At 45.2% G+C, this 22,323-nt stretch overlaps 1 protein-coding gene across 3 annotated transcripts in view; it reads right to left on the bottom strand.

The window, feature by feature from the left end:
* Positions 1-22,323, bottom strand: part of LOC121541580 (tenascin) — a 75,626-nt gene that overhangs the window by 38,699 nt on the left and 14,604 nt on the right. For all 3 annotated transcript variants that reach the window (XM_041850687.2, XM_041850688.2, XM_045208057.1), the window contains 9 exons: positions 11,840-12,408; positions 9,711-11,024; positions 8,972-9,235; positions 8,512-8,627; positions 7,485-7,638; positions 6,190-6,459; positions 5,804-5,989; positions 5,495-5,584; positions 295-558 (listed from right to left, as the gene is read on the bottom strand). In XM_041850687.2, the coding sequence (XP_041706621.1) occupies positions 295-558; positions 5,495-5,584; positions 5,804-5,989; positions 6,190-6,459; positions 7,485-7,638; positions 8,512-8,627; positions 8,972-9,235; positions 9,711-11,024; positions 11,840-12,323 (3,142 nt within the window). In that variant the 5' untranslated portion in view covers positions 12,324-12,408. The remainder of the gene's footprint in view (positions 1-294; positions 559-5,494; positions 5,585-5,803; positions 5,990-6,189; positions 6,460-7,484; positions 7,639-8,511; positions 8,628-8,971; positions 9,236-9,710; positions 11,025-11,839; positions 12,409-22,323) is intronic.

The raw sequence follows: 22,323 nt of genomic DNA, 5'->3' as shown, positions 1-22,323 counted from the left end.
CTTGTGTTCTGACATATGTTTGGATTGGCGAAGCTATTGCATCTCAAGCCAGAAGAGCAGATGTCTTTCTTTATGTTTCTTTTAGGATTATAAAATGCAATTCAAACTGTTAGCAGTGCAAAAGGAGCCATACATTTAGCACTTAGCATGTTGAATGTTTCCCACCTGATACTATGGATTTTATCCATGCCTGAAACAGAACTAAAACAATTTTCTTTACGGATCACCCACACATATTTGTACCTTGCAATACGAGGGTGGAGTCAGTTGTAGAGATCCTGTTTGAACCCTCACCTGTAGATGCGGACAGGGTTACGGGTGTGCTCTTCTTTGAGCCCCTCTCAGCGACCAGGGTAATGGTGTACAGCATGCCAGGGGTCAGGTTGGTCAGGATGTAGGTGGTGGCTGTTCCAGGGACCTCCACCTCCTCCCTCCGGCCGTCCCTGGAGATGTACACCAGCCTGTAGACAGTGATCTTGGATCTGGGTCTCCTCCACACCAGGGTCATGCTGGTCTCTGTGGACTCGCTCACTTCCAAGTCCTTGGGCCCATCGAGATCTGTGGAGGAAAGTGGTCAAGTTTTCAATCAGCATTGATCCAGCCTTTAGTAAAACTCATAGGGTAGTGAAAGGCAGAACATTATTTTTCTGTTTCAAACGTGGATAGTATAGTATAGTACAGTTCTTTCATTTTTATTTTATTTTATTTCACCTTTATTTAACCAGGTAAGCCAGTTGAGAACAAGTTCTCATTTACAACTGCGACCTGGCCAAGATAAAGCAAAGCAGTGCGATAAAAACAACAACACAGAGTTACATATGGGGTAAACAAAACATAAAGTAAAAAATACAACAGAAAATATTTATACAGTGTGTGCGAATGTAGTAAATTATGGAGGTAAGGCAATAAAAAGAACATAGTGCAAAAGTTACAATTTCGTATTAACACTGGAATGACAGATGTGCAAAAGATGATGTGCAAATAGAGATACTGGGGTGCAAATTAGCAAAATAAATAACAAAATGGGGATGAGGTAGTTGGATGGGCTAATTTCAGAATGGCTGTGTGCAGGTGCAGTGATCGGTAAGCTGCTCTGACAACTGACGCTTAAAGTTAGTGAGGGAGATAAGAGTCTCCAGCTTCAGAGATCTTTGCAGTTCGTTCCAGTCATTGGCAGTAGAGAAGTGGAAGGAATGGCGGCCAAAGGAGGTGTTGGCTTTGGGGATGACCAGTGAGATATACCTGCTGGAGCGCAGACTACGGGTGGGTGTTGCTATGGTGACCAGTGAGCTAAGATAAGATGGGGATTTGCCTAGAAGTGATTTATAGATGACCTGGAGCCAGTGGGTTTGGCGACGAATATGTAGCGAGGGCCAGCCAACGAGCGCATAGGTCCCAATGGTGGGTAGTATATGGGGCTTTGGTGACAAAACGGATGGCACTGTGATAGACTACATCCAATTTGCTGAGTAGAGTGTTGGAGGCTATTTTGTAAATGACATCGCTGAAGTCAAGGATCGGTAGGATAGTCAGTTTTACGAGGGCATGTTTGGCAGCATGAGTGAAGGAGGCTTTGTTGCGAAATAGGAAGCTGATTCTAGATCTAACTTTTGATTGGAGATGCTTAATGTGAGTCTAACCAGACACCTAGGTATTTGTAGTTGTCCACATACTCTAGGTCAGACCCGCCGAGAGTAGTGATTCTAGTCGGGTGGGCGGGTGCAAGCAGCGTTCGGTTGAAGGGTATGCATTTAGTTTTACTAGTGTTTAAGAGCAGTTGGAGGCTACGGAAGGAGTGTTGTATGGCGTTGAAGCTCGTTTGGAGGTTTGTTAACACAGTGTCCAATGAAGGGCCAGATGTATACAAAATGGTGTCGTCCGCATAGAGGTGGATCCGAGTGTCACCAGCAGCAAGAGCGACATCATTGATATACACAGAGAATAGAGTCGGCCCGAGAATTGAACCCTGTGGCACCCCCATAGAGACTGCCAGAAGGCCCTCCGATTTGACACATTGAACTCTATCTGAGAAGTAGTTGGTGAACCAGGCGAGGCAGTCATTAGAGAAACCAAGGCTATTTAGTCTGCCAATAAGAATGCGGTGATTGACAGAGTCAAAAGCCTTGGCCAGGTCGATGAAGACGGCTGCGCAGTACTGTCTTTTATCGATCGCGGTTATAATATCGTTTAGGACCTTGAGCGTGGCTGAGGTGCACCCATGACCAGGTCGGAAACTGGATTGCATAGCGGAGAAGGTACGGTGGGATTCAAAATGGTCGGTGATCTGTTTGTTAACTTGGCTTTCAAAAACTTTCGAAAGGCAGGGCAGGATGGATGTAGGTCTGTAACAGTTTGTATCTAGAGTGTCACCCCCTTTGAAGAGGGGGATGACCGCGGCAGCTTTCCAATCTCTGGGGATCTCAGACGTTACGAAAGAGAGGTTGAACAGGCTAGTAGTAGGGGTTGCGACAATTTCGGCGGCTAATTTTAGAAAGAAAGGTTCCAGATTGTCTAGCCCAGCTGATTTGTATGGGTCCCGATTTTTCAGCTCTTTCAGAACATCAGCTGTCTGAATTTGTGTAAAGGAGAAGCGGGGGGGGCATGGGCAAGTTGCAGTGGAGGGCGCAGAGCTGGTGGCCGGGGTAGTGGTAGCCAGATGGAAAGCATGGCCAGCCGTAGCAAAATGCTTGTTGAAATTCTCGATTATTGTAGATTTTTCGGTGGTGACAGTGTTTCCTAGCCTCAGTGCAGTGGGCAGTTGGGAGGAGGTGCTCTTATTCTCCATGGACTTTACAGTGTCCCAAAACTTTTTGGAGTTAGTGCTACAGGATGCAAATTTCTGTTTGAAAAAGCTAACCTTTGCTTTCCTAACTGATTGTGTATATTGGTTCCTGACTTCCCTGAAAAGTTGCATATCGCAGGGGCTGTTCGATGCTAATGCAGGACGCTACAGGATGTTTTTGTGCTGGTCAAGGGCTGTCAAGTCTGAGGAGAACCAGGGGCTATATCTGTTCTTAGTTCTGAATTTTTTGAATGGGGCATGCCTATTTAAGATTGAGAGGAAAGCACTTTTAAAGAACAACCAGGCATCCTCTACTGACGGAATGAGGTCAATATCCATCCAGGATACCCGGGCCAGGTCAATTAGAAAGGCCTGCTCGCTAAAGTGTTTTAGGGAGCATTTGACAGTGATGAGGGGTGGTCGTTTGACCGCGGACCCATTACGGACGCAGGCAATAAGGCAGTGATCGCTGAGATCCTGGTTGAAGACAGTGGAGGTGTATTTAGAGGGTACATTTGTCAGGATGATATATATGAGGGTGCCCATGTTTACAGATTTTGGGTTGTACCTGGTAGGTTCGTTGATCATTTGTGTGAGATTGAGGGCATCTAGTTTAGATTGTAGGTTGGCCGGGGTGTTAAGCATATCCCAGTTTAGGTCACCAAGCAGTACAAATTCTGAGGATAGATGGGGGGCAATCAGTTCTCATATGGTGTCCAGGGCACAGCTCGGGGCTGAGGGGGTTCTGTAGCAAGTGGCAACAGTGAGAGACATTTCTGGAAAGGTGGATTTTTAGAAGTAGAAGCTCAAACTGTTTGGGCACAGACCTGGATAGTATGATAGAGCTCTGCAGGCTATATCTACAGTAGATTGCAACCCCACCCCCTTTGGCAGTTCTATCGAGATGGAAAATGTTGTAGTTGGGGATGGACATTTCTGAATTTTTGGTGGCCTTCCTAAGCCAGGATTCAGACACTGCTAGAACATCAGGGTTGGCGGAGTGTGCTAACGCAGTGAATAACTCAAACTTAGGGAGGAGGCTTCTTATGTTAACGTGCAAGAAACCAAGGCTTTTATGGTTACAGAAGTCAACAAATGATAACGCCTGGGGAGTAGGAGTGATACTGGGGGCTACAGGGCCTGGGTTTACCTCTACATCACCAGAGGAACAGAGGAGGAGTAGAATAAGGATACGGCTAAAGGCTTTAAGAACTGGTCTTCTAGTGCGTTGGGTACAGAGAAAAAAAGGGGCAGATTTCCCGGCAATGTAGAATAGATTCAGGGCATTATGTACAGCCAAGGATATTGAAGGATATGAGTACAGTGGAGGTAAACCTAAGCGTTGGGTAACGATGAAAGAGATAGCATCACTGGAGGCACCGATTGAGTCGGTCTACGCGTGTATGGGGGGTGGGACAAAGGAGCTGTCTAAGGCAGGTTGAGCTGGGCTAGGGGCTCTACAGTGAAATAGTACAATAAGAAATAACCGAAACAGCAATAAGCAAGGCATATTGACATGGGAGAGAGGCATAAAGCAATCACAGGTGTTATTCAAGAGAGCTAAGACAACAGCTGGTAATGGCGATAAAGTTTGGGCTGAGGCTAAACATAAACAGGATGTGGTACCGTATAAAGGAACAGTCCAGCAGGCATCAGCTGTATAGCTGAGTTATCATAAGGTCCGGAGAACAGCAATAGGAGAGTTCGTAGGTAGTTCGGGTGCTGCTACAGCACTGGCGAGCAAGAGGCCCGGCTTGCATGTGCTAGCAGGCCGGGGCTAGCAGATGGATCTTCGTGGTCGACGTCGTAACGGGAAGCCTGTTGAAACCACATCAGACGATTTCGTCGGCAAACCAGTCGTGTTGGATCGGCGGGGCTCCGTGTCAACACTAGGAGGTCCCGTCCGGTTGACAGAGAGGTAGATAGCCAGGAGATGGGCCTGGCTCAAGGCTAGCTCAAGGCCAACTGGTGCTTGCTAAGGGGCAATGGTAATTAGCCAACGACAACAGCCATTTGGTTGCAGCTAGCTGGTTGCGATGATCCGGTAGCTAGGGTCCAGTGATTCCAGCAGAAAATCCGATATGCTCTGGGTCGATAGCACGCTGTGCAGACTGGTCGACAAATTGTCCAGGCTAGAGCTAGAGCTGGCTGGTGGGTAGTGCAGGCCACTTACAATGGTGAAGACGCTAACGGTGGCTAATAGCAAGTAGCTACCACAGCCATTCGGTTGCAGCTAGACTAGTTTCAGCTTATGGTTCTTGATAAAAGTTATAAAGAAATAATAGAATCCTTTCCACGTTGGGTGAGGCGGGTTGCAGGAAAGTATATTTAGTTAAAGAATGAAAAGTAAAATTGAAAAATATAAACAAAATAGACAAAACACTAAAAAACTGGCTATTTACACAAGGACACTACAGAAAATACGACCGCACTGCTACGCCATCTTGGATCATATTTCATTCTCTTCTATTACATCTGCCCCATGTAGACCTGAGGTTTTAACTTGCTTTTTACAAGTTTGTTTGCCAAAGCACTTGGAAATATCAGAACCTCATAAATATCCTATGTTTGCCTCATATTGTTGCCTAATAATGTGTTTGCATTGAAAGTTGTATCTACAGCTGCAGAGTGTGTGGTCACTGTGGTGGTGGGTATTTGGACAGCTTTTGAACAGTGGCTATCCTATGAGAATGTGTTGACGTATGCTCTCACCGGTGGCTGCATTTGTAGTGGCAGGCAGGCTCTCCCTCTCGTTCTTCACGGCGGTCACACCAATCCCGTATTCTGTACCCGGTTTCATTCCTATAATTAGGGAGAACAGAGATGGATTTGAGTACCTGATTACCTGAATAGCTTCAGTCCTGTAATCGAGAAGAACATAGATGTTTTTAAGTACCTGATTTGATTGGCATAAAGAATAACTATGTTGTGATTGTCATAGCAAATCCTAACTTGCAAAAAAAACGTATACCTTCTACTGACAAAATTGCATGTTAAGATTTGGTCATGGTTGACCCTCACCAGTGATGGTGGCCTGAGTGTTGTCTCCTGACCCACGGGGGAACACCTCTTCGCCATGGGAACCCCCAGAGATGGGGCTGTACTTCACCCTGTAGCTGTCAACATCTGCCCGGCTGTTTCTCCACTCCAGTGTGACGCTGTTGTCTGTCTGGCCCAGGGGCTGCAGGTCCTTGGGGGCGTCCAGGTCTGTAACAATGCAAGAAGAAGAAAGGAGTACAATAAGGACTGTTTACAGTCAACTCTTGATAAATCCAAGCGTGCAGTAAACCAGCGCATGCTGTTATCAGGAACACTTTAAAAAAGTTAGTAAAAATTTAGTTTAATCAAACACAGTTTACACTTATCAGGAGTGAACTTATCAGGATTGGACATAATAATGCCCCTACCTGTGGTGAATATCTCAGAGACTGGCTCGCTGGTGGTGTCTCCCCTCCTGGAGACCAGGGACACCTGGTACTCAGTGTCTGGGCTGAGACTGTCGATGCTGTACTGTTTGTCTGAGGTGGACAGGTCCACGCTGGTCCTCTCTGTGGGGTCAGAGCTGGGGCTGTAGGACACGGTGACACCGTCCACCTGGGCCACGGGATGGAACCAGGTGACTAAGCCCGAGCAGTCTGTCACGTCACGAACCTCTACCTGTCTGGGCCCATCAATCCCTGGGGGAGAGAGGCACAAGGAGGATGACCGATCTGTGCATAGGCTGTTATGTTCTATTTGTTATGGACAATGATCCCATGCATTTTTAAGCGATCACTTAGGGCAAAAGACACAAGGACACAAAGAGTATTGGTTTTATTTTAACTACATTTAAAGACCTGCACAACATGTTATAATTATGGCATAACAAATGTCATTAAGTTTGGTTAATCTGACTGTTTGGTTGGGATGTCACTGTTCTGTGTTCTGATAGGATCTTTGGTAAATTCCTGATTTATTTTCACAGGAGAAATTGCTCAATTCTGTTCTGTGGTGACGTCAGTGTGTGATATAGGCCATTTAGGTTCATATAGCCTTGATCACCAACTTCTATCATTCATCATTCCTGAAAGATGTGCTGATCTTAAGCCAGCAAATAAATTATGCAGGAGTCAAAAGGAGAAGATATTTACAGGGTCCATCAATGAGGAATTGTAAATGAAATGGCTTTTCCATGCACAAGGAGGTAGTTCATGCTAGAAAGCAATTCCTATTCCATAAATTAAGAGGAGCATTTGACCATAATGTATGGAGTAACAGTGTGCAGGAACAGCTACGGTAAACCCCTGTCAAGAGTTTATGGCAGGGCTCCTTGAAAAATACAAAGACTCTCTATTGTAAAATGCAGGTTGGCCTGAAATTCAGCGTAGTTCACTTCTGCAAAAATACTTACATTTAACTGTGTAAAATGACAATGGGAGTTTAGCCCCTTTTTCCATATAGACCTAATACTATGACTGACAGTTAAATTGGTCTATTCAGTTGTTCCTCTGTCTGCTTGTGTGATTTGTGAGATGTAAGGATTTTCCTTATCTAACCCATGGGATACGTGTAGTCGCCAAGATGAATGGGAGTAGCCTGGTCCAGATTCATTCATGTAAGGCGTGACAATGTCAGAAGAGTTGGCTTCTTAGTTGGCACATGCAGATCTACACCGGGCTGGGAAAAAACACATTACACACATTAAAATGTGGTGTAAGCTTACTGGTAGTGATGATTTTAGTAGACTGAGGTCCTCTGGTATTGTTCTTGATGACGCCCACTGAGACCTCGTACTCCTGACCAGGACCGAGCCCTGACTGCTTATACATAGTCTGGGAGGATGGAAGGGTTGTCAGGATCTTCCCATTCTCCTCTTTCTGAAAGGTCAAAGACATATACGGTTTTAAAACAACACTATTTCTGGTATCATACATACCCAACAGTCTGAGGTAAGCCACGTCAATGTTTCCTTTGGATCAAGGAAATAAATCTTTCACACAGTTAATGTTGAGTTAAACAATACCAATTATTACAATATGTCATTTTTTGCAGCAGAATGTTTTGTAAGTCTTTGATTGCCTCACATAAGAATGCTGCAAACACATCCCATTTGGCACATGGTGATAGTGATTGAGTGCTGATCATCGATTACAGGTCCTTTACATTTTATGTATGGGGGCAATAAAGCCAAAGTGTACAGGAGAATGGGATAAGGACAGTGAAAGGAATAAACACCACTGAGCATTTCCTGGCAGCCCGAGACCTCCCTGAGGAGTGTTAAAACAAGGTTACACAGCCCTTTGTGAAAATGTACTCATGGACAAGAAGAAGGGATTTATGGTTTATGGTTGCCCAAACCTTTGCCATATTGCAGCTGAGCAGAAAGCCTGTGAGTAACAATAAGCCCTCAGATTTGTGATCTGAGGCAATGCACAGTTATTTTCCATGTACCGGTTCACATCAACATCATTGTGTAATGTGTAAAGTACAGCACGCTTTAGTAGTGTGATGGCAATTTGTGGTTTGTTGTGTGTGTTAAATTTTTTGAGTTGGCTGAATTGAAAACTGAACTGACCTCAACCCTGATTGCTGTTGCTACTTTAGTGGACATGATAACTAGCCAAGCATGCCAACATCTCACTAGAAGAGCAAAGCCAGCTTGTGCAAATCTGTTGTCTTGTCCCTGCTGTTTAGGGAAATCCTAGGCAAGACCTAGCAGAGATCTCTTGCAGAGAGATGGACAGACTGACCGTGTTGCGGACATAGAGCTCCCAGGCATCAAAGGGAATGTCCAGCTGATCCCACAACACCTCTACTGAGGTGTCCCTCACCGATTTGAACTTCAAGCCATCTGGCTCCGGTAGATCTGACAGAACAGAGTGAGACAAAGGAATATATTATGCCTGATGCCAAAATATTGTGCATCGAGACAGTGTGGGGTTTTAAACATTGTAAAGCATCAATGAAATGTTTATTTATATTTTTTATCACCTATTCTAAAAGGAAAGCCTTGTGTAAACATTGTGCTGTGAAAGTTTCTCCACTGTACCGGATAGCATTTTGATTATGGTTAATATGTGCAAATTGTATTTTCCTGACAGTCTAAAGAGGACCACATTCCCATGAACTCAGACTGCTCAGCGACCCAAGTCTTCAGATCTTAGGAATGATTTTTAATTACATGAGCTCCATTAAGAAGGTATGACCTACGTGTGGCCACCCTGGCGCTGATTGGGATGCTCTTCTTGTTGCTGAGGATGGCATAGACGTTGATCAGGTACTCGATGCCGGGTTCCAGCTCGCTGACTGTGGCAGCAGTCTTGTCTCCGGGCACTCTGAACTCCTGGTACAGACCCCCAGGACTAGTGGGCACATAAGCAATCAGATACTCTGTCACCAGCATCTCATTGTTCCAGGTCAGATCCACTGTATCGGTGGTGACCTCTGTTACAGTCAGGTCCTTTGGAGGGGAAACTAGAGAGAGCGAGAAAGAAAGAAAAAGAGAGAGACAGGAAATAGTCTGACCTTTTTATTGTCTCAGACACTTGGTTTCACATGCCCTCAGCCACTAACAATCCTCTACACAAAGCAAATGCTTTCTCCAGACTCACATCTGGCAGTGGTCTGGACTGCCAAAGATCTTTGAGACAGAAGTACAGACTTAAATACACAGCTTTTGGCATCAGAGTAAATGATAATGGAACTTTTAATCCTTTTCTCAAAATCTCTTTCAAATGCATTTAAATGGTTTCTCTTTATTTTGGGATTTGATTACGTTTTGAGTATAACAAATTGCAGAAAAAGAAGTAATTGGAATTAATGTGGCATTCAGCAAGCACATGGAAATATCAAGCAGAAAGCAGAAAATGTACTGAATTGAACTTAACTAAAATATCCATAGTTTATGTTTCTCTCAAACAATGGGTCAGTTGAATGAAACCGTTCTTACCTTCTGAGCAGTCTTCTCCAGTGTATCCCTCATCACAGAGACAATGTCCATTCACACAGCGGCCCTTGTCCTGGCAGTTGTTGAGGCAGCTCAGCTCTCCACAGTTGTCTCCCACGTATCCCACCTCACACATGCACTTCCCATTAACACAGTGCCCCCTGTTGTTGCAGTTATCAGGGCAGGTGAGTTCAGAGCAGTCAACACCCGCATAGCCCTCCTGGCAGACACATTTGCCATCCACGCAGTATCCCCGGCCCAGGCAGTCATTGGGACAGTGCTTCTCAGTGCAGTCTTCCCCTGTGAAGCCCTCGTCGCAGACGCACTGCCCGTCAACGCAGCGTCCGCGGCTCAGGCAGTTGTTGGGGCAGCTCAGCTCGCTGCAGTCCTCACCGGTGAAGCCAGCATAGCAGACACACCGGCCATCCACACAGTCTCCACTGCCGTAGCAGTCCGAGGGGCAGGTCTTGATGCTGCAGTCCTCACCACCGAACCCTTCATCGCACACACACTGTCCATTGACACAGCGGCCCCGGTTGAGGCAGTTGTTGGGGCAGGAGAGCTCAGAGCAGTCCTCTCCCTGGTAGCCTACGTTGCAGATGCACTGTCCGTTGACACACTGTCCCCTGTTGTGGCAGTTGTTGGGGCAAGCCAGCTGGCTACAATCCTCTCCTTGGTAGCCAGCATTGCAGATACACATGCCGTTGAAGCAGACACCTCTATCATTGCAGTCACCGGGGCAAGTGAGCTCGGAGCAGTCCTCTCCAGTATAGCCAGCGCTGCAGACACACTGGCCGTCCACACAGAAACCATTTCCCAGGCAGTCGCTTGGGCAGGTTTTCTCCCCACAGTCCTCCCCGGTGAATCCTTCTTCGCAGTAGCAGGTTCCGTTGACGCAGCGGCCGCGGTCGTAGCAGTCATTGGGGCAGATGAGTTCGGAGCAGTCGTAGCCCGTCCAGGGCTCTTCACACACACACTCCCCGTCCACACACTTTCCATGGCTTAGGCAGTTGTTCAGGCAGTCTGTCTGAGAACAGTCCTCTCCATTGTAACCCTCGGCACAGACACAGACCCCGCCAATGCATTGTCCGTTCCCACCACAGTCCACTTTGCAAACCTTGAGTGAACAGTCATCCCCGCCAAAGCCCTCAAAGCAGACGCACTTCCCGTCCACACAGCGACCTTGGTCCTGGCAGTTGTTGGGGCATTCAGACTCGGTGCAGTTGGGTCCCTTCCAGCCAGGCTCGCAAATGCAACCACAGGTGTCAGCACTGTAGTTTCCACGGCCATTGCAGTAAGGCTTGGTCCCCACCTCACCTAAAAGAGCAGTTTAGAGATTATAACCCTCTGAATCATAATTCCCCTCTTCCCCCTTTTCACTTTACTAACAAATGTAATTTTAAAATATTGTAATCAAGAGAGGACTGTAATCATAGACAGGACAATTATGTTCTGAATAACAACCTACAGTACAAATCAGCACTGAGTATGTCTATGGTCATTCCCTTTCCCTATGGTGTAAAAGAGAAACCACTGCTAAACCCAATCCCACATTCAATTCCATTGACGCTTCCTAGAGGTTGAGTAAAATAGATATGCCTCTGAAGGAAGGAGAGGTGATGTGACAGCATAGAGAATGATAGAGGACTCTAATGCCCAAAAGTCCATTGTAGCATGGGCAGCGCCATTCAGGACTTTCACCATTTTGAAGTGGTCAACTGGGTGGGACTTCCTATGGGTTAAGGAAGGATCACATAATTCCATCCAGGTCATCAGGAGGGATCAGCCAATTCATTATACTTGTGAGCAAACATTCCATAACTGCAGGTGACAGTAAATCACTAACCTTGGCTTTATACCTGTTCAAACTCACTCCAGGTGGCAGTATATACCCTTTCAGTTTGTTTACCAACACATAGAAGTAGTAGAAGAAGAAGATGTACTACTTCAAAATGGAGATGGCCTCAATGGCACTGCCCTTATGCTCACATACACCATGATGGGACAGATACAATGATGAGTCCTCTATCATTCTCTATGGGTGACAGTCATCCTAAGTATGCTATACTAGGAAAGGGGTTGAATGAGCCAATCAGAAGCTGGGGGTGATTAGGTTGACACGTATACAGTACCTGTGACTGGCTGAGCGCTGCAGCAGCCAGCGTCTCCAGTAGTGCATTGATCTCTCAGCGTGGACACCTCTCCCTCCAGCATCTCCAACCTGCCCAGGAGGTCCTTCAGATCCGGGAGCCCATCAGTGCATGCACACTCCTGCTGAGGAATGTTAATGCGGTGAGTGAAAACTATCTGGTTCTGCCCATCCAGGGTATGTTCGGTGGTGCGGAGGCCTGAAGGCTGAGCTGCGTCCTGGGGCTCAAGGCTGGTGTTTCCTGGGGCATCCAGGTCCACTGAGCACAAGGAGCCGGTGGGGACATTGATGTTGTAGACGTGGTTGAAGACCACTGGTTGGTCAGCGCTGGTCAGGGTCACATTGTCTCCGCCGGGGGTTGTCAGGGTCGTCCGTTTATGCCTAAGTATTTTTCTCACCAGCCCAGCTTGGCAGAGGTTGAGAAGGAGAGTCAGGAAGACGCACCCTAGAAAGCTTTTAGTACCCATTTTTGTCTCTCTCAACTGGACTCAGTTTTAAGAATACTGGGATAAAACTTGGAAGTCTGGTCAAATCTGGATAAGTGTAGGAGCCCTGGAAGGTAAACAAAAATACATTAAGTTAAAGACAGCCTCAGTAATGCACGTGGATAACTACATTTTCACATAGTCACTCTGGGGAGACGTCCATGCCTGTAAAATTAGCAAAGGCAGACAATAACCTGTGCACTCCGTGAATTACAAGACGGTAAAAATAGGTCAACAAATAAAGTCAACAAAACTTTATAACTTCAAGCGTCCAGACTAACGCTTAACCCACAGTGTATCGTCCTGCCCAGAAAAGTGACCATACACTGACTGTGAGCCACAGTCAGCCATTGAAAGTTAGTGCATTTTTATCCTGCTATCTAAACCCTAATATGCTATACATGCTGTAGCTTGCTTTTGCATCACGGGAGGTCTTTGGAGACTTTATGAAAAATGTAGTGTCAGCTGGGTGTTAAACGATTGTGATTAACCTAACCATAGCACTCAGGGTAATTTTGGCTGGTAATTGACTTCACAGCACAAACTGAGCTCCATGTAGCCATTAGCCCTTGAAAGAGTGTCCTACAAAGCACCATTTCCTTGGATCAACAATTATTGTCACAACTTCCTCCGAAGCTGCCACCTCTCCTTGTTCGGGCAGGCTTCGGCGTTCGTCGTCACCGGCCTTCTAGCCACTGCCGCTCCTCATCTAGCCACTGCCGCTCCTGCCGCGTGCTTCTACACCTGCATTACTAGCTGTTTGGGGTTTTAGGCTGGGTTTCTGTACAGCACTTCGAGATATTAGCTGATGTACGAAGGGCTATATAAAATAAAATTGATTGATTGATCATTCCATTTGTTTTGTCTTGATAATTACACACACCTGGTTCATATCCCCTCATCAGTACATGCATAAGTGTTCCCTCTGCCCCCTTGTCTTTGTGTGTGATTGTTTATTGTGGAGGATAGTGAAGCTCGGTGGAGCTCCTTGTATTGTGTATCGCCGGGATATTTCCCTTTGTGCCATGTATTTTCCAGTGCGCCTGTTTTGTGCACTGGAGTGTTTTGACACGTTACTGCGTAACTCTGTGGTTGCGGAATAAAGCCTGTTATTCTGTGATTTACCCTCCTGCACCTGACTCATTAGATTATATATATACTTTAACACTTGGCCTATGTTTTTGGCACTCCCATGCTATGTGTGTTCCTGTGCAATACATTTTGTGTGCAGTCTGTTATGCCCACACTGCCCCACAGAACCTTATTTTTCCCATAAAACAGTTCAAGACAAGATAATATGTTTAACATATGCAGATATGTATTGTTGATACTACTGTGGCCTCAAAGAATGACATCAACCTACCAGAGACCTGAAATAACTTCCCCCCCACTGAGCCAAAGACCCTGACCGTTTCTAGTTTTATGTTGCACCTCTGTACCCATCCAAAATGAATACGTAGCAGGCATTTTCACAGCAAATAGATAAAACATGACTTTACTGGTAATGATAGAGGGCTTTTGACAATCTAGAAACAATATACAGTGAGCTCCAAAAGTATTGGGACAGTGACACATTTTTTGTAGTTTTGGCTCTGTACTCCAGCACTTTGGATGAAATGATACAATGACTATGAGGTTAAAGTGCAGACATTCAGCTTTAATGTGAGGGTATTTTCATTCATATCGGGTGAGCCGTTTACAAATTACAGCACGTTTTGTACATTGTCCTCCCATTTTAGGTGACCAAAAGTATTGGGATAAATTCATTTATGTGTATTAAAGTAGTATCAAGTTAAGTATTTGGTCCCATATTCATAGCACACAATGACTACATCAAGCTTGTGACTCTACAACTTGTTTGATGCATTTGCTGTTTTGTTTTGGTTGTGTTTCAGATAATTTTGTGCCCAATAGAGATGAATGGTAAATAATGTATTGTGTCATTTTGGAGTCACTTATATTGGAGAAGAACAAAGAATAGAATATGTTTCTAAACACTTCTGCATTAATGTGATGCTACCATGATTATGGATAACCCTGAATGAATCGTGAATAATGATGAGTGAGAAAGTTACAGACAAATATCATACCCCAAGACATGCTAACCTCTCACCATTGCAATGATATTTGCGAGTCTATAACTTTCTCACTCATCATTATTTGACATCAGACAAGACAGGACATTACTGAAGATGAGAGACGTGGGATCACAAATCCCTTATCCATTTTTCTCTTTGAATGACCTGTCACAGCACTCAGAGAAGCTCCCTGGGTATTTTACTCCTGTTCCTCTGACACCAAGATCATTCTAGAGTGTTGATAACAGGTTTGGATGAAACATTTATTCCACATGATTTATTTCCCTGCACACTGTACAGTACATGTTGAAGTCTAACCAGCTGTTTCATGCATTAAATCGATAACTCAATAATGCATACCCACACACAACCCACACACAACCCACACACAACCCACACACAACTTGAGAAATGCATGTGTAACTGAATTTGCATTAATCATGCATTGGGAATATGGCCAAAGACTGCCAGAAGTGGATATCCTTTGTTTCTGGCCTATGCACCAGCTGCCGTGATGGGTGGTGCATTGGGAGCTATAAGCAACAGTTTGTTACTTGTACACATCTCGCATGTTAGGATTCAGCCAATACTCAACATTTCCACTGGCCACTGCAGATCACTCTGATGACTTCATGCTAGAGCCCTGTAATTTGTGGGAGACTGATTGGAACAAATCGTGGGAAAGAAGTCAGGGATGACTCTGAGTTTGGGGTTTCCAAAGGTTTGGTGGATGGATGGGTGTGAGAGGAGACACTAATGTAGCAAGACCCTGGTTGATCCATTGAATGTATGTGAAACCATAGATCTGGTAGGATTAATAATGCCCAGCCCTATTTCCTAATTCACAACAGACTGCAAATTCTGCAGGTGACATGGAGAGTTACACTTTCCCCCACTGATTTCCACTATAACATAATAAATCATACTTGGCAACAACAGGTTAAGTTACAGCCCACATCCTTTCACAACTTTCCTGATCTAAGACAGGTTAATGTTTTATGTACTATAAAAAGCCCTCAGATGAAGCAGAAGAGGCCTGACTGATCAATCAATATTATAGTGGCTATCAAATCCCTACAGGTTTCAAAGGAATTGAAAAGAAAACATCCATGTTTACATATCGGGATGTAGCTCAGTTGGTAGAGCATGGCGTTTGCAACGCCAGGGTTGTAGGTTCGATTCCCACGGGGGGTCAGTATGAAAAAAATAATAATAATGTATGCACTCACTAAATGTAAGTCGCTCTGGATAAGAGCGTCTGCTAAATGACTAAAATGTAAATGTATATCCCATCAGTGATACGTAGCACAGAAGACTCTGCAAAGTTGACACCTCAAACGGCAAGGTTCATGCAGAGTGGGAAGGTGGCCAACCAATGTAAGCTTACATACACTCCCTCTCTCAGCTCTTTGGAGAAAGACCATTCCAGAGCATATTTTTGCTACTCTCTGGTTTCAGTGGAAACAAAATTATAGCAGGCCCATGATTCAGTCAGTAGTACACCTGTAATGGCTATTCCAGCGCTCCTTTTCCATTCCTACCTTACCCGCCTCTCCATTTTTTTCATCTCACTGTCTTGCAATGTCATGAGCTAGCCATTTCTCCACACTCAAACTCATTGGAGGATTCATTGTATTTTGGGTGATGTTATAGTAGTGGATTTCCTGTATACTATTTTAGAATAGCGTTTAGTATACACACATCACAAATTGACCCCATAGTTTACTAGTCTTATTTACCACATGTGTAGGTAAATCCTTCACCACTTTAGTTGACCCAGAGATTGTGAAACCAACGACCTCTGCATCAATATGGAGTCTGTGTTGGTCAGTTCCCAACTCCAACATGCAGTTAATCTATTATGGGCTTGTGATTACAATGACCCCTATTAATCCCTGGAGACAGGGATATTCTTTAATCTAAGACTCTTAATGTATAGCCTTGGTGGATGTGAGTGGCCCACATATACGTAGTTTCCTAGTTTTCCTAGTTTACCCAGAAATCCCAGAACTTAGCAACTGACAGCTGGAGTGTTATCTAAGTTTGTTGCTTTTCTAGAAAGGGTTAGGAGCCTGTGTTGGATGACCTCTTCCCTGGTGAGGGTAATAATGGTGGAAAGGGTAGTAATGATCAAATGGGGAAGTCCCCATTAGCTGCTTGCTTTTCATCAGGTACTCATTTACTCCCTGGGGGACATTTCTCTCCTTCTTTTCCTCCCTCATTCATGAGGGATGAACTCGTTTTTACCACCCTGCCTTCTGCAACTCCCAAAGGACTGGAGGGGCCGCAACATCTAACAGCTCTCTTTCTCTCTCCCTTATCCTGCCCCTCCCATTGACGTCCTCAGTCTGCCTCCCCTTTGCTTTTCAAGCACAGGTATAAAATCCAGCTTGGGATTAATTGTCTCTGTCTCACATCTGGTGGGAGGCTAGATAAAGGTGGGTCAGGGTTTGGGTCGTACAGGATTAGGGAGAACTAGGCTTGCAACCTGTTTCTGACGTTGCTCCAATATACTTTATTGAGAAGAGTGACAGTCAGCACATCTCTAGTCAGAGGATAAAATAAGTAGTAACTGATTTTGAATCAACAAAAAATATATATTTTTATTTGGTTTCTGACAGCATGTCTCTTCAAAATTAAACCATTGGTTTCAAATTATAGGATTTGACTCATGAGTAGTATCAGTAGGGGGTTTCGCTGTGTTTGTGTTTGAAATCGAGAGCAGCGGAGAGGTTTTCCCTGTCCTTGGTCCTAATCTCTTGGCAAATATGGGAGGATGTTCAAAGCAGTAAACTTAACAGGAGTTTGTGTGTGTGTGTGCGTGCATGCGTGCGTCGGTGTGTGAGTGTATGTCATGTGTGAGTGTACTTTGTGTGCGTGTGTGTCGGTATGTGTGCGTGTGTGTGTTTTGGGGTTGGAAGTGTTCGCAGAGATAAAGATGTAACGGATTCCATTTATACCTGCTAGGAAAGAATCTCAGTGGAAGGCTTGTTAACTTCAAGAGTTGGTCAAAAATCAAATCAAATCAAGGTGTAGACCTTACAGTGAAATGCTCACTTACAAGCCCTTAACCAACAATGCAGTTTTAAGAAAAATGAGTGTTAAGAAAACAATAGATAAGTAAAAAATTAAAGCAGTAACAATAACAGTAACAATAACAGTAGTGTGAGAGAAATTACATATTTACCTGATTTGTTTGATATTAATAGTTAAATTATATACTTAACAAATAGTAAGACATTTCTGTTCTACTAATGCTGTGTTTTTGTAAAGGAATGGTCTCTACTCTAGCACCCTGCAGCTAATATAGGCGTATGGTCAATAGAGATAGCTTGACCTGACAATTGATTTATGATGGCTACAGCCTGAATTCCATAGACAAGATGTGGTGTACGTAACCGAGATAGAGATAGCCTGGGAAGCTTAGGCTGGAGGAGTAAAATAACACCCCGTGCAGATAACCACCAGATGAACCAAAGGTGGTTTATGATGCCTCCGATCTGCATGGGAGGGGTGGAACCAGCCATGACTAAGCATTTTAGGTCTGCTATATAAGTACCTGTATTCTCTGTATGAGTTTAAGCTCTCGGCAACACACACTTCAGAGTGTGTGGTCGACCAGCTTCATTATTGCAATAATTAAATCGATATGGAATAAAGATGATTGTTTGAAGAAATGACAGTCTCTCTCACTTGATTAGAATATTCCACGACAGGTACCGGTACAGAGTCAATGTGCGAGGGCACTGGTTAGTTGAGGTAATATGCAAATAGTCCGGGTAGCCATTTGATTAGCTGTTCTGATTTGTGCTGATATTCAGCCACTAAAAAAACCTGAACAAACTATAATATTAGCTTGTTTTGTCATTTGGACATGGAACACCTATCCGCGATTACGGACACATATTTCAGTTCAGAATGGGGTTGATCAAGGACATCCCATTTCACCATGGGACTTTGGGAGACATTTGTTGAGGGAAAAAAATTAAATAAATATCAGTGTTTTCTTTAAACTATAATCCAGAATTACTTTAGCTTTATTACTCTTTCGCCATCCTGGCATGGTCAGGGAACTTTCCCACATGGAAAAGGGGGATGAGGAACCTTGGCCCTAGATTCGGGACATCTGTTTTGCCTAGCCCAAGACCAAGGCATTGATGCATGAGCCAAATTTCCAGACTGGGGCAGCCTTTAAGTGTAAGAGACGCTTTCTCTGCAGGTCCAGAGGGGTATACTACGAATGTAGCTAGATGGACCCATGATTTTCTAAAATTAGCTAGCTTCAGTTAGCTTTAGATTCCAGCTCAGGCTTCATCCATGTCACCAAGGTGGATCTATTGATTGTGCACCTGCCGCTTACTCAAGCCTGCTCGAGCTAGGCTTATAACTGCACGTGGCAAGTTGAACGCCGAACTCTTCATTGAGAAAATGCTGAAATATCAATCCGTGGGCAAGTCAGTGATACATTTTAATTTCTGCCTGTAAAGGGGACCACCCTAGCGGTGGATTGATCAGTGAAGAGGCAATAATGCAGAGTTGATTTTCTTGGCCAGAGTGAGGCTTTTATTTGCTAGTGGATATAATAGCTGGCGACTGTACAATATACACTACCAGTCAAAAGTTTGGACACACCTACTCATTCAAGGGTTTTTCTTTATTTGCACTATTTTTTACATTGTAGAATAATAGTGAAGACATCAAAACTAAGAAATAACACATATGGAATCATGTAGTAACCAAAAAAGTGTTAAACAAATCAAAAAATATTTTATATTTGAGATTCTTCAAATAGTCACCCTTTGCCTTAATGACAGCTTTGCACACTCTTGGCATTCTCTCAACCAGCTTCATGAGGTAGTCACCTGGAATTTGTTTAACACTTTTTTGGTTACTACATGATTCCATATGTGTTATTTCATAGTTTTGATGTCTTCACTATTATCCTACAATGTAGAAAATAGTAAAAATAAAGAAGAACCCTTGAATGTGTAGGTGTGTCCAAACCTTTGACTGGTACTGTATATATATATAAAACATTTTAAAAAACAAACTGAACTTAATCAACTAGAACACTCAAAAGAAACACCAGGCTTCAGTAATCCCTGTTAAACCCGCAGCATGCCAACCTGACCCTGTCTCTGTCTCACAAACATTGAAATAGCAAGGTTTAAATACTCTACCCATCATGCCTCTGACCAATGAGAAGAATACATGACACAATGATCAATTAACATGGAAAAGGGAATAATTACAATACACACATGTTCAGGTCATAAACATACATATTACCATCCACACACATTTCAATAAAGGTGCTCACATGTTTTAAGCATAAATAGAACATGGCATAAACGTACACTGAATGTACAAAACCTTAGGAACACCTGCTCTTTCCATTACATAGACTGACCAGGTGAATCCAGGTGAAAGCTATGATCCCTTATTGATGTCACTGTTACGGTCCGGCACTGTTGGTCCTGTTCCTGCTGGTTTTCCTTTCCCTTTTTCCCTGTGTGTGTTGTTTGTGTCTGTCTCCCCCTGCTGTGCAGCCCAGTCAGAGGATCTAGGTCAGGGGGCGTGGCCATTCTCTCACAAGATCAGTTACATCCAGCTGCAGCTCATTGTCACCAATCAACCAGCAGTTATCTACCCGGGCTGGACACCTCTCCAGCGCCAGTTCGTTCCTACACTACCTGTGATCTCGTCTGTTCCTGCTGCCTGCCTGCCTGCCATTCCCACGCCGCAACCTGCTCTGTTGTCTGATATCCTCGTCATCCAGCTCTCAGGACTACTGGCTCTCCACCCTACTCAGCTCCTACCCCGGCCTGAAGCTACTCCACCCTGAACTGCTTCTCTCTACCAAAACACGCTGAATAAACTACATCATAATTCACCCTCTTTGTCCGTGTGTCCGTCTCTGCACCTGAGTCCCCCACCCCAGCCTAATAGAACGAACTGGCCAAACATGGACTCAGCAGAGATGCCACATGAAACAACGGGTGATGGCGTACAACGCGCCCTCCATTCACAGGGAATGCTATTGGGACAACACGACCAACTCATCCGGACTCTATTGGATAACAACCAGCAGTTGTTGGATCAAGTATCTCATCTCACCTCTCAGGTAGCTAACCTGGTAACACTCACTACCCTTCCTCCCTCTGCTTCTCCTCCGCCTGTTCCTCCTACAGTGGCTCCAGGCTCGGCTTCCGCTCCTGCCCTTCGGGAACCCCCTACAACCTCACCCGAACCTTTCACCGGGGACCTGAACAAATGCCGTGGTTTCCTGCTTCAGTGCCGCTTGGTGTTCCAACAGAAGCCCCTGTCTTTCTCCACGGAATCCTCAAAGGTACATTACGCACTGGGGTTAATGAGGGGCAAAGCTTTGATTTGGGCAGAAGCGGCTTGTTCTACTCAGCAGATTGCCAGCCTGTCGTTTGACGATTTTTCCTCTCAATTGAAAGTTGTGTTTGATCACCCGGACCATGCCGGGACCGCCACAAAGAGACTATTGAAGCTACGACAGGGCACGGGTAGCGTGGCTGAATACGCCATTGATTTTTGGACCTTGGCAGCCGATTCCAAGTGGAAAGACGAAGCTCTTCAGGGAGCGTTTGTTAACGGTCTAAGTGACACGATTAAGAATGAACTAGCTGTTCGTGATGAGCCTGCTAACCTTCATGTTCTCGTTTCCCTTGCTACACGAATAGACAACAGGCTACGGGAGAGGAGACAGGAGAGGGGCGGTCGGGTCCACACCGCAGGCGGGGCCCCCTCGCTTTCTGCAGCCCGAGCTACACCACCACTCGGACACCGCCCACACACCTCAGCGGATCCCTCCACGGAACTAGACGAGCCCATGCAGCTGGGCCGTGCTCATCTGTCCCCTGCCGAAAAGGAACGGCGCATGCGGGCTGGTGAGTGCATGTACTGTGGGGACCGCACTCATTTCCTGGTTAACTGTCCGGTTCGCCCAAAAGACCAAGCTCGCAGGTAAAAGTGGGCGTACTTGCGAGTGCTACACCTGACTCAATGCCCACAGCACCCCGTCTAGTTATCCCAGCTACAGTCCAGTTCAGGAATCTATCTCTCCCACTAGCTGCTCTCATCGACTCTGGTGCTGAGGATAGTTTCCTTGACGTTAACCTGGTCACTCAGGCTGAGATCCCTGTTAAGCCCCTGCCTAAGCCTATAACAGTAACCGCTATTGACGGCCATCAGTTTGCCAACATCACCCACCAAACTGTCCCCGTTTCTCTCATGCTGTCCGGCAATCACAAAGAAACCATCCAGTTTAAAGTAGTCTCCTCCTCGGCCTCCCCCCTTATCCTCGGTTTCCCTTGGCTTAGCCTTCACAACCCCCCATATTGACTGGCAAAACCACAAAATACACAGTTGGAGCACTCACTGCCATTCTGTTTGCCTTGGGTCGGCTATTCCGCCCTCGGTCGGCTCCCCTGCTTCCCCTGTCAAAACCCCAGACCTCTCTTCAGTCCCTGAGGAGTACCTGGACCTGGCCGAGGTATTCAGTAAGTCCAAGGCACTTTCATTACCACCTCATAGGCCATACGATTGCGCTATTGAGTTACTGCCTGGAGCCCCCTTTGCCGTCCAGTCGGCTTTTCAATCTGTCCCGTCCTGAGAGAGAAGCTATGGAAACCTACATAGGCGACTCCCTAACCTCTGGCATCATTCGTCCCTCATCTTCCGCTGTTGGTGCTGGGTTCTTTTTTGTAGAGAAGAAGGACAAAACATTACGCCCCTGCATTGACTACAGAGGACTAAATAACATCACAGTCAGAAATACATACCCCCTGCCTCTCATCAACTCAGCATTTGAACCCCTTCATGGTGCCACTGTGTTTACCAAACTCGACCTACGTAACGCTTACCACCTCGTTAGG

This window comes from Coregonus clupeaformis, chromosome 27 (genome assembly GCF_020615455.1).
Source record: "Coregonus clupeaformis isolate EN_2021a chromosome 27, ASM2061545v1, whole genome shotgun sequence".
NCBI classification, from domain to species: domain Eukaryota; kingdom Metazoa; phylum Chordata; class Actinopteri; order Salmoniformes; family Salmonidae; genus Coregonus; species Coregonus clupeaformis.
This window is presented reverse-complemented; position numbering and strand designations above follow the sequence as displayed.